This window comes from Sardina pilchardus, chromosome 24 (genome assembly GCF_963854185.1).
Source record: "Sardina pilchardus chromosome 24, fSarPil1.1, whole genome shotgun sequence".
In the NCBI taxonomy this organism is placed as follows: Eukaryota; Metazoa; Chordata; class Actinopteri; order Clupeiformes; family Clupeidae; genus Sardina; species Sardina pilchardus.
In genome coordinates this window covers 8998812-9010866 of record NC_085017.1, presented here as the reverse complement: position 1 = coordinate 9010866, position 12055 = coordinate 8998812, and the positions used below count along the sequence as shown (strand labels likewise).

The 12055-nt window shown below is 41.9% G+C and overlaps 2 protein-coding genes across 4 annotated transcripts in view; both read right to left on the bottom strand.

Moving 5' to 3' along the window:
• kmt2ba (lysine (K)-specific methyltransferase 2Ba) overlaps window positions 1-6999 on the bottom strand; it is a 43163-nt gene extending 36164 nt beyond the window's left edge. For both annotated transcript variants that reach the window (XM_062530021.1, XM_062530023.1), the window contains exons 1-2: window positions 6669-6999; window positions 650-719 (exon numbers count right to left, since the gene is read on the bottom strand). In XM_062530021.1, coding sequence (XP_062386005.1) covers window positions 650-719; window positions 6669-6971 — 373 coding nt within the window. In that variant the 5' untranslated portion in view covers window positions 6972-6999. The remainder of the gene's footprint in view (window positions 1-649; window positions 720-6668) is intronic.
• An 866-nt stretch (window positions 7000-7865) lies between these two features.
• On the bottom strand, window positions 7866-11587 carry LOC134072956 (zinc finger protein CKR1-like). 2 transcript variants are annotated; one of them, XM_062529849.1, is made up of 5 exons: window positions 11462-11587; window positions 10278-10407; window positions 9969-10084; window positions 9622-9765; window positions 7866-9257 (listed from the first exon to the last, which is right to left on the bottom strand). In XM_062529849.1, exons 2-5 carry the CDS (start codon window positions 10390-10392, stop codon window positions 8547-8549), a joined length of 1086 nt encoding a protein of 361 aa, XP_062385833.1. In that variant the 5' UTR covers window positions 10393-10407; window positions 11462-11587; the 3' UTR covers window positions 7866-8546. The 2 variants fall into 2 exon arrangements, with proteins under 2 accessions (XP_062385833.1, XP_062385832.1); XM_062529848.1 differs by lacking the exon at window positions 11462-11587 and adding an exon at window positions 11070-11264.
• Window positions 11588-12055: the final 468 nt, after the last annotated feature.

The following is a 12055-nucleotide window of genomic DNA, read 5'->3' as shown; positions in this document are numbered from 1 at the left end:
ATAGCATTTGTATTCATCCTATATTTACTGCTCCCCAAGCGACAATGTGATGGACAATAGAGCGTGCCCACTGCTCCAGATGTGTATGTATGCCCTTAATGTGTGTGGGGTCAGTTTCGAGTGAGGTCAGTGTGTGTGTGTGTGTGTGTGTGTGTGTGTGTGTGTGTGTGTGTGTGTGTGTGTGTGTGTGTGTGTGTGTGTGTGTGTGTGTGCAAATTAAGTATTTAACCTAACCAAGTCCGTTTAACATTAAAATGAAACTTTTTGCAAGGGAGATCTGGCCAAGATACAATTGATGAACACACAAACAAACCACATATTCAAACAAATATCAATACTGTGCATACAAAGAATTGCAGAACTAGGCTAGGGGAGGCTATGTGTTTCTTAAAGATAAGATAAATTATGACTTCGGCGTTAACTCCATATCGGTCACTGAAATCCCCATGGGGGACATTTTGGCTATTTATAGACCGTGCTATTTTGTACTGGGGTTAACATACCCAAACAACATCTGTCAAAAAAACCCTACTAATTTCAAAAGCAGGGAATGAGTTTACCATGGAAATTTCCCATAGTGGTATGGTGACCTCCAACAGAACAGCTGAACAGCTATTTTTCACATGTTCAAGTGTGCAAATGTACTCACTTTGTGATGCACTGCGAGAGGAGCGGAGAGATCTGCCGCCATCGACTCCAAAACCAACGAAATTGTCCTCCTAAGGAGATGAGAAAGGGGCAGAGACAAAGTCACATTCAGATCTTCCCAAAAACAAACACTTTTACTCCCTAGAAGTGATAAGGCACAAGACCATACAAGTCCTGCCTAGCCTTGCAGAGCACCCCATGGTCACACCGGTGTGGCTGGAATGTTGAAAAATGAACGTTAAAAGAATCACTGAAAGAATCACTGAATTCAACATAGAATTTCAGAACCTTAAATTGTTGTGGAATATAATCTTATGTTAGAACGTTCAAAAACCCACACCTTTAGAAGTTTAAAAAGAATATGCTGCACAATTTAAGGGTTGAAACATCTGCATCTCTGCGTGCACTCCCATATCACAAGCCATACACATGAGGACCTTGGATTATATTTGCCCAGGGTCGAGCATGTGAAATATAATCCTTGACTATACAAAGAAGGACAATGAGATTGATTTACGGGTCACGCTTACAATAACACTGCACAGTCAGCTCTTTGGGGTGATGCAGATATGTCTCTTTCAAAAATACATTCACAGTCGTAGACCCAACACTATTACACATGTACATACAAAGAATTTTCCTGATGAAGGCCCAGTAGGGTCAAAACGTTGCTTTTTTTAAAACATGAAATGGGAGCTAAAAGCAGCGTTGCAGACATTACATTATTTTTATTGAAGCTAGTTCCATTTGTCCTGCACCTGCCAAAAGGTGGGATGTGCACACAGCTAGTCATTACATACATACATACATACACACATACGTACATACGCACATACACACACTGGATAGGGCATGCGCTGAAACGCGTCTGTGCAAATAAAAGTGAATTTATGCATACTGCTGCCTCTCCCCTACTTTACTAGGTGAAGGCACATGCATCTGCGTATGTGCAAGCTCAAATTTTATGACATGCAAGCCAGTGGCTCCAATACACTCATATGCAGTCTAGGTCTCAGAAGTGTTGAAGCTCCCTTCTGTGATGTGTAGAGAAAAACTGAAAAAGTGCATCTGTTTGGTCGCCCCTAGAGATAAGCCACTTAATATTGACATCATCACTCACACTCATTAAATCCATCAGCACAGTAGAGACATATGCATGAGACTCAAACATTTATAGTAGAAAAGGTATTTTATACAAGCAAAGGAGGATAACTACAACATAGATCCATTTTCAGATTCCTCTATTATGATGTAGGCCGTTAAAGGTATGCTTCAGTGTATGCACAATGTAAAGTCTATTTATGGATGATAACTGGTTCAAACAGTCTAGCTCAAAACTGCTTTGATTAAGGTAATTTTGCTCCCAAGTTCGAACTCATCATCATCCATAAATAGACTACCGTAATTTCCCGGCTGTTAGCCGCGGCTTATACATTGATTTTGCAAAATGTATTCAGCGCTAAGGTTAATACAGGAGTGTTAATATGGTTTTTAATATGGTTTTGTTTCTTTTAACTTGCACAAAACACTAGGGTTAGGGTTAGGGTTAGGGTTAGCCACACAATGCGGCTTATATGCAGGAAATCTACTGTATAGGTTGTGTGCATACACAGAACCATCCCTTTAAGGATGGACTACTGGTACACATCATACTAGTAAAAATAACGCAGTGGTCCAATTCCTCACCAAGAAATCCATGAGGCAGAGCTGACTGTGCTGTATCTTACCAGCCTATAAATAGCCTGGCCCTCTCCAGCCTCCACAGCACCATGGAATGAGAGAGGGGACACAAATCCCAAGAGCAGTCACCAGATTATCCTTAGCTTGGAATTGGACAGCGCATACATATCCAGACAGTCTAGCATCACGATAAGCCTACAGCAGAGTAAGTGTCCTAGCATAGCCTACAGGAAAGTCCCCAATAGGCCAGGCCACCATGGACGAATGCCTACCAGACCAGAGCCGCCATCAAACCTGTTCAGGAATTAACTGGCCAAACATATTGAGGGCAATGAATTAATGAGGGGATTGGAGAATCCCGAATTTAAGGCAGACTGCTTATATGTGTTCTGGCAGAACCTAAACAGCACGTAAGTAGGCTAAATGTAGGGCAATTTAGATTATTCTTTTTTTTTTTAAAGCCGCGAGCCAATTCCTCCTACGCCACCTCAGGAAAAAACCCCAGAAGATCTAGATATTGTTCACATTCAGAAGAAATTGTTACAAGTTATTTTATTTCATCATCCAAGACCCTCATTGTCTATACCAACCAACACCTGTTTACTTTACCTGCATGGTTAAGTTCAAGTAGGGTACACAGCTTCTTATTCAGTCAGTATATTGCCCAGAAATTAAATTCTTGAGTTACAAAAGTTCACCATGCTTAGTCATTACAACTAAATCTACAATTACCCCGTTTCTGACTCATACAGGGAGCAACCTTAAAATCCATATTTTTTTGCAGTCACTAGTGTTAACGATATTTCACATTATACACAACTGTTCCTGTTTAATCATCTCTAGGACTTTTCAAATTTTTGAAAAAGGTGTTGTTTTTTTTTATCTCTATGCAAATTTCACAGTTGTTATATTGATGATTAATAGCGTATGTGCCTGTTTGTTGTTTTAGGTCAAGGTGTCCAATGACAAAAGAGAAGCTGTTGCGACTTGCCACACAAAGAGAACATCCATCCACGCCCAACATGGTCCAACCTCTAAATTCAATGAGATATCGAGGGGAGCATATGTTTAGTAGGATCTGAAGCTTACGTTTCACACGTATCAGCCACAGATGACACAGCCTCTGAATGATCTAGTATACTATAGTCTAGTGACGGGCAGAAGCCCAGAGACCGTATGTGGACAATACCAGATGGGAGGGGTGAGTCACACTCATACACACACACCAGACGAAAACAAGAGCTTCAGGCCACTCCAGCAGGTCAAAGAGATGGCTTCAATGCACATTTGGGGTTTTACAGAGAGGATCATGTTCTATTTATCATTTTCTCCAGCAATCCAGTAGATGGCACCATTTTGCTACCAGCCTATCACTACACAGTCATCTATTTGCAAATTTGAGCACCGAAACCCTGTTGACTCATGACACCTGCATTTCTGCCATCCTTCCAATCACGCTATACTACAGCCCATGCATTCAGACCAACTGACATCTAACCACATATGAGCAGGCTCAATATTGACCGCTAACCCATGCATCTCCATCTGTATGTATGTATGTATTTATCTACAAGGCCGACACTCAGCTTGCCAAGCTCAGGGGCAGCCCAGAGGGGTAGAGATTGCCATCTGCTGCCTTCAAAAGGCGGCCGAGGCCTCTGCATCACGCTGCCTGTGACTTGAGGCATTATGGTCTCGCAAACATGTTTAGTTTGTTTAAAAACACTGATGACCATTCTATTCTTCCTTACCGCAGTTTGAGGTGGCATGAGGAGGAACAGTTCCCTTTGGCAGATAGCTGACATTCCTGCAGTCGGGCTAAAGCAATAAACACTCTACATAACCGAAGCAGAGGTATTCTGTAATATTCCACATCGTGCTCGCCTCCCACATATGAAGATGTGCAATAATCCTGAATCTGGTACACAACATGTGCCCTGCTGCTGCCTGTCTTTACAGGATTCAGTGGCATCAGCCAGGATGTCAGCAAGCACTGCTACGTACAGCAGTCAGGGTCTCTGCGTCACGTTGCATCAGCCTAACTAACTCTAGTGGCACAAGAGCACACACAACTTCACCACAGCATCAAACTTGCATATTCCAAACCCATTTATCTGTACATCAGTCAGATATTTAAGAACACTTCCATGAATATCAATTACCATTATCATTAAATTGTTATGGCCATCTCAATCACATGCTCACACACTTATGTTACTAATAATGAGAGAAAGTATGAGCAACAACAGCAGTAGCAACAAATAAAGTCATATGGAATGTATCAAGGATTCCCCTACAAAAAAAATCCATTTGACTTGGCTAGCCGCATTCACCTCTTCAACTCACCATATTCGAACAGACTGAACCGCAAAAAACACTCTTCCTCTTTGCTGTATTCAACAGATGGTGAGCAGTTGATGAAAGTAAGGTCAACTTCTGATAAATACCACTAGTGCAGAAGTTAAACCAGTCTCACGGCACAAAACAACTGGCAAACCCGAAGTAAGCTTTTCTGCAGAACCAGGAGATGAGTGGACGCATCTAGGAGCCGGCACTAGAGGTAAGCTCTTTTTTACCGGGCATATATTACACTTCAGTCTGTGCTGTTGCATCAGTCCGATCACAGCTTAAATAGTGATGTCACAGGGTACAACACGGCACATTTTCAGGTCAGAGGCGACAAAACCGACTTGTAATCAAAACCCATGTTGACTTGCCCCCATCTCTTAACTTGTTTTCTAAAGAGCAATAAAGGCAAGAAACAAATGAGAGTTTCAAAAACAGGAACGGTGTCATGGCTAATTTTTTCGATATAAACATATGGTGTTCTATTACATCATAAATCATTGCTGTAGCAAAATCACATCAGAAAAAGGTGCATCACCCATCCCCTCTCCTCGTGACGAGGGGTGTGACTATACATACAGACCATGAGAGTAGTGTAAACTAGTCTTAATAACCATAAATGTAGTAAGAATTAAGTCAGAAGTATATTGCTTCCCAGTTGAAATCAAGGTAAACATGAACCTAGCCACATTTGTTATCACAAGGATCATATTAACGTTACTGAATGAAAGGCTCATCTGTCTCTTGTCTTGAGGCTGACAGCCAGTATTATTCAACACCTCGTCAGACCTATTGTTAACTTAATAAACATAATAATAATTCATCATTTTACTAACAATATATATATTCTTGCCTAGTGCTCTTCATCTGACGCCCTAAGTAAGTTTACCAACGTACGTTACTGGAAAATGCAAGCCAATAAATGAGCTAGCATCTGTGTGGGCACTATGAAAATGAAACATGACTATGGCTAGCATTAGCTGGCTAACGTTAACTGGTTTAAACATTTCATTAGATACTACTTATCTAACTTACGATTGCAAGACAAATCTAGGCAACATTACTGACAAGTTGGGTATTTAGATTCCATTCAGGAAAAAAACATATTGTGTCCAGATATACTGGGCTTGTGACATGATGTTACACATCCTGTCAAAGGAGCTGATGTGGAGTAAGTTCTCTAGTGCTATGTAGCATACAAGCTAACTAATGTTGTCGCGCTAACTCCGTAACTTTTAATTAGCGCGCGGCAGGTGCTGAAGGTTTGCACGCGAGTGGTTTGCATCTATGCATGCAAAGTATATTGCTGGGAGGTAAGCTTCAAACGTTATCTTATTAAAATGTAACGTAAACATTACTGCAACTTCTGCTGATCCTGAAAAGTTTCCTGGCAATTTAAGCGGAACAAGCAGCGGTAATACATCTCTCAAGGTAAGGCAAGGGACGTGGCAATGAAAATTCAACCTGCACAAACTGCCTGACCAGTAATGTTAATACAATACCACGCTTAACTTACACCACACTGACACAACAATACATCACACGTTTAACCGACCAAACTCATTGTTGGCTGTCCAACGATAGTAGTCAAGGTGATGCTCGCCTAGTCAATTCAACAGCGCGCAAATGTATTACAGCGCGCCAGTGTATTGCAGCCAATGGCTCTCATAGACCAAGCCGCTCACAAAACGGCATTTTAACAGAAGGCGAAGAACTACTACTTCCCACAATCAACGCAAATGCAAACGTAGCCTTAACGTTGTGGCCCATTGCGGACATGCGACAAAGCGTCCAGAAAATGAAACTCACTAGCGTTTAAGCTAGCTAGCTAAAACATTTGTACAACGGCATGGGTGTTTTGGAACTCGATTGTACGAAGCATCTGAAGCGCGGTAGCATTGGAAAGCAGTGGTGGTCTAGTGCTTTCACAAACCAAAAAGACTAAGCATACAATTATACACAGTTGGATCATAAGCAAGGCTATAGCAACCGACCTCCTCACTCCCGCTAGAGTCGAAACCCGCCTCTCTCTTGCGCTTGTGTTTTTCTGCAATCCGAAGTAAGCGCAGTAGTGACGGGTCTTCTTGCAACGTAAGTCCAATGTTGACGGGCCTCGGGCCCTTTGAGGCAGTCTTTCCATCTCCAGTCCACAGTCGACCAACTCGCAAACGCCTTTCTGATCGTGCTTGGCTGCGGGATGTGCATGGTCGAGCTGGAAAGCGACAACGAACTGTGGTTGAAGTGTTAACGCCAGCGAGAACAGCAGAGGCTGACAATCCGCCTCCCACTGCCGCCATTATTAACTACCACAACAACTGCGCTGGAGAAGTGGTTTGGGGTGGGTGAAACAAGATGGAAAGGCGCGAGATAGATCCGTGTGCAAAGCATCATGGGAGAGTGAGTTTCCATCTCCCATTGAAAAAAAAAAAATGCCTGAATATGGGCATAGACTTTGCCACAAATATATTCAACACTTTTACGATTTGGTAGTATTAGCACTTTTTAAAAAAACAAATTCGCAGATATTATTAGTATTCTACCATTAAAATCAGCTACATTTAAATTATTATACATAAGCTGATTGAAACAGAGAAAGTAAGACATAAAGGACATTTACAGTCACTGTCAAAATACAACAGATGAACTGGTTGTTATTATTATTTTTATGGTATTTAGCAGATGCTTTTGTCCAAAGGACAAGTGACATCAATAAACATTACATTGACATTAAAATTAGTAAAATCAAATAGCCTAAAAAATACCAATATAAATAGACTAGATAGAATTTAACAGGATAACAACTATAATCATAAACAAACTGCAACTCCACAATAATATTAATGATATATATATATAATAAATAAAGAAAACAAGTCAGATAAGAGTTTTTTTGAAGATCCCAAAGCTATCCTAGAACCAACAGGTGGATCATCCTAGGACCTTAAATTGATTTGTGTATTACTAATTACTATCATTATTAATAATTATTCAATTATTTGATCTTAACACAGCCTGTTGAGGGTTGGTAGTAGCTGCAGCAGCAGCAATGCTGTCAGAAAGAAATGTAGGGATCTCACAAGAACTGGACCGTGAAATGTCTTGCTTTCACCTGTACACTGTATATTATTTGTGAAGTAATTTCCAGTAAATTCCTTAAAAAACACATAACAGTCCACAGGAGTCAAAAGAAGTGAAGTTGAAATACGAATTTTAATTTCAGAACATGAGTTTCTGGACAGAAATGGACATTTATCCGCACAATTTGACACAATTTGTTATCTGAAAGCCAAACCACCTGTTTTCCATTCAAAATGTAAAAAAAAAAGAGAAAATATATAAAAGTGATCTCAGTTTGAAAATGTTAATTCCTCTACATAGACATACTATTATGAAGGGACGCCCAGATGAGCTCTGAACCCACCCCATGCATAATCTGAAGCACCAAAAAAATAAAAAATCTCCTGTTCAACTCCCATTTAAAGGCAAACCAAACTTCTAATAACTATATTTGAAACATACCAAACCACACTAAATCAGCAAAATGGACTTAGTATATACAAAATAAAGTAGCAAAATAATGAAGGCTGTGGTTTTATTTCAACAACAATTGATATTTTTATGTACAAATGTTGTATATGATGCTTATATTTACAATAACTCAATAATTATTGAACATCACTAAAACAAGTTTAAAATGACTTCTAGAACCTATTCAGACTTCTGCTCCACGTCAGGTTAACGGCAACTCTCTGATTTCATCCAGTCTGAGTTCAGTCCCCTTCTATTCGATCCCTACATCCAGACATTCTGCCTCATTTCCCTCTACTGTAATACCCATAAACCCAGACCAGTGTCCATTTCTGTCTTGCCATCTACCCTTTGTCTTCCTCTGCCCCTTCACCCTCACTGTGGCTCTTCTGATGAGCCTTCAGGTTGCTCTCGCGGCCGAAGCTTTTGCCGCAGGTGGGGCAGGTGTGCCGGTCGGACCCATGGGCGCGTCTCATGTGCGCTTGCAGCTGCTCCGCCCGGCCGTAGCTCTCCTCGCACTCGGCGCAGGCATGGGCCTTCCGCGGCGGGGGCGGCGGCGGGTGGGCTTCCTTCTTGTGGACGCGGAGCTGGACCAGACTGGTGCACTTCACCTTGCAATCTCCCACAGGGCACGGAATATTTAACTCCTGCTTGGGCTGCTGCTGCTGCTTCGGAGGACGCCCCCGACGTTTGGCTGTCTGTGCCTCTTCTGAATTCTCTCTTTTGAATACTGGTGCCTTTCCCACCTGCACCTCCACCTCCCCATCAGTCTGCGCCTTTGCGGGTCTGCCGCGCTTACGCGCAGGGGGCTTGCCGTTGCAGTACTCGTCGCCTGCGTGTAGCTCCTGGTGCTGCAAAAGCTCGGTCTCGGTCTCGAAGCCTTGCTGGCACTTGGGGCAGCGGTGGGTGAAGCCGTCGTCAGGTGGAGGTGCGTCCGGGGCCGGGTGTCGGGTCAGGCGATGCGTGCGTAGTTTAGCTGGTCCACGGAACAGCATGCCGCAGTCCTTACAAACGCAGTGCCGTTCGGCGCACAGGTTGCGGCGGTGATCTGTAAGCTGGAAGGGAAACAAGAAGTGATAGATGCAGGAGGAGACAGGAATAAAGAATGAGGAAACGTTAAAGAATGTATTCAAAGGTGCTATAAGAAACATCTGTTTGTCGATGGGCTATCAAGCTGGTTTCCCAATAGGAGAGCTTTTTTTTTTAATTTTTAAAAAAGTATTAAGTACTTCTCAGAAACTCCTTTGAGTTCTGTGACCTACCACTATCACTGTGAACATTACACAACACAATACTTGTGATGGGACGGAGTATGCCACATTACTCATCAATGTGATGAGTCACTTCAAAGTAATTCTCATAGTGATGGACTGGCATGTCACATACATCAGGTATCAGGTACAGGCAAGTTAACCTTACCTCTGAAAAGGTGGCAAAGCTGCCCTGGCAGTGTGGACAGCGAAAGGGCTTGTCCTCTGTGCTGTGTGTGGCTTGATGCTGGGTCAGCTCCTCTGAGGAAGGGAAGGTGCGATCACACACATAGCAGGTGAAGAGAGTGTCCGTCTGAAAAAAAGACATACAGCATTGCCATCAACATAAAAGATCACAACCCTGGCCAAAATCTATGGAGTCCGTCTAATCTATGGAGGACATACAGTGTTTTGATACATTTTGATCATCTATGGAGCATTTAAATATCAATTCAGTTAAACAGGGTAGTTGTTTTCAGCTGTGTTTTCATGGCTTGTCCAGTGGGAGTCGGGTACCTGCTGGAGCTGCTGTTTGTACTCCTCTCTGTGACTCTTCCTCATGTGTCTCTCCTTGGCCTTCGAGTTGCAGAAAGTGATGAAACACTGAAAACACTGCAGGCTGTCATGTTGATCTACAAAATGCAATATGCAAAAGGGGGACAAACCAATTAGGTCTACATGCATGTAGACACAGAAAGAAAACAAAAAACTTTGCCAGTGTGAGGAGCTCACTGGTGGTTATGACCATCAATGCATCAATTTGTCTGGGAAGTATGAGTGTTGGTGGCTGCAAAAAAAAGTTGTTCACGAAGAGTAACTACTTACAGGGTTGTTGGATTATGACTGGTTTTGTCTCTTTCACAGGGGCAACGACGCTTTCTCCCACCACAACCTGCTCCAGGTTGAGCATATTTAGCTCCATTTTCACATCCGAGGCCATTCAAGCACTGGCCAACTGGGGATAGAGTAAAATGAAGAAGGCGGGAGTTTCATGAGGTCAGTGTTATAAGTACACAACCGCACAAGCATCAAGTATCAAACAACACCAGTCCACGTATGTGTTTAAAGTGGTGGCAGAATGCTCCCAATGAGTTGTTAAAAGTAGACCAATTATCAACACGCTGTAGGTCAAGTTAACAATTCCAAGCCTCTTCCGTAACGTTTTTTGATGCAGCAGGTAGTAAGGCTAGAAAAAAATATGACGCATCATTCAAATGCATTATCTGTCTAACAATCTGAGGGCTTCTGAGCAAACACTGAAAGTGTTTTCAAACACAGCCGACTACGACGCTAAAGTTGACGTTGGTTTCCAGCTATGGCTTCCAGCCTGCACAATGCTAATGTTAGCTAGTTAGCTAGCTACATTGTATGCATTTCGCTCAGTCTGCAGTCGAGCACTAGGAGGCATTATTGCGTTACAAAATAAAATCTTTCACATTAACACTGGTTAGCCTTGAGCTTTGATGCACAGGGAAAGTTTAAACAAGAGAAGCTTGTAAATCCCGCCTGGACGCTGCCCGATTGAGTGTATACTGGCTAGGTAATGCTACCAAATGCCGGAGGCTAATAAGTTCTTTGTGCCTAGCACTAGCTAGCTATTCCGTTAACGTAATATACCTTGGTGGTGATATGCTGAATTTTATCCTGTACAAGAATAACGGCTTGTGTGTGTAAAAGCTAAGGAAATAATCGCTCATCCGGCCTTTAAAACGGCACAGACAGCGTTATATCAGAAACACCTATCTTCATTAAAGTCTCAATTTAAACTTCAGATAGCCAATGTTAGCTAACGTTATCTAGAAACAGGACGAACAAAACAAGTGATTGATTCAAAACATGGAGAGCGCTGGATGTTTCAAAACGCTACTTTGGTATTAGCCATGATCCTCTGCTCAAACAAGATACACTTCACAGGTTATGTTCTTAACATTCTCTTTTCATCAATATTTTTTATAAATTTGAATCGGCTAACTATAGATTTAGTAAACAAAATACCAGTCGTTGCTTACCTTTCAAAGTATCCAATGAAATGAAGCCGACCCTGAACGTGTACTCTTGCAAGGTGACGTCAGAGTTGGCACGCCCGCTCAAAAAAATATTAACTCTTGTGTCCTGACCTATCTTTTACTGTTTATGGTCCTGACCCAAAGAACTTGCCCTGCACTCAAAGGTTATATTCACATCAAACTTGTTGTTGATTAGATTAACATAACATCCCGACACCTATCAGTGTGCTTAAGCGCAAAACCCAGAGTAGGGCCTACAGAATTTCATAAACGTGGTCTCAGTGCTGCTACATGCCACATAATAGCTTTAGTTCAGGCACATTTAGTTCATTGTCTGGCTTTGCACTTTATCAACCATTAGAATTTGGGCCTATTTGTATTGAGAAGCATTTATTCTGTGGATATGTTGTGTCTTCGTTAACACTATTATATTGTGTCTATACTGTGCAGATCATATGTTGTGTTAGCTATATAAGACAATATCCATACCTGACATGACACAGTCTATTTTAGTATGGTCCTATGAAAGTAATGAACTTTATTTATATTCACTTATTTTAAGGAAACTTGTGTCACAGGGTTCCTGCTTTACTAGTG

Bases quoted from the DNA above. Each gene is read 5' to 3' on its own strand.
- LOC134072956 (XM_062529849.1), bottom strand. From the start codon at position 10,392: ATGGCCTCGGATGTGAAAATGGAGCTAAATATGCTCAACCTGGAGCAG. The intron at 10,085-10,277 runs GTAAGTAGTTAC...TGCATTTTGTAG, and splicing joins AGTCATAATCCAACAACCCT to ATCAACATGACAGCCTGCAG. The intron at 9,766-9,968 runs GTACCCGACTCC...TCTTTTTTTCAG, and splicing joins ACAAACAGCAGCTCCAGCAG to ACGGACACTCTCTTCACCTG.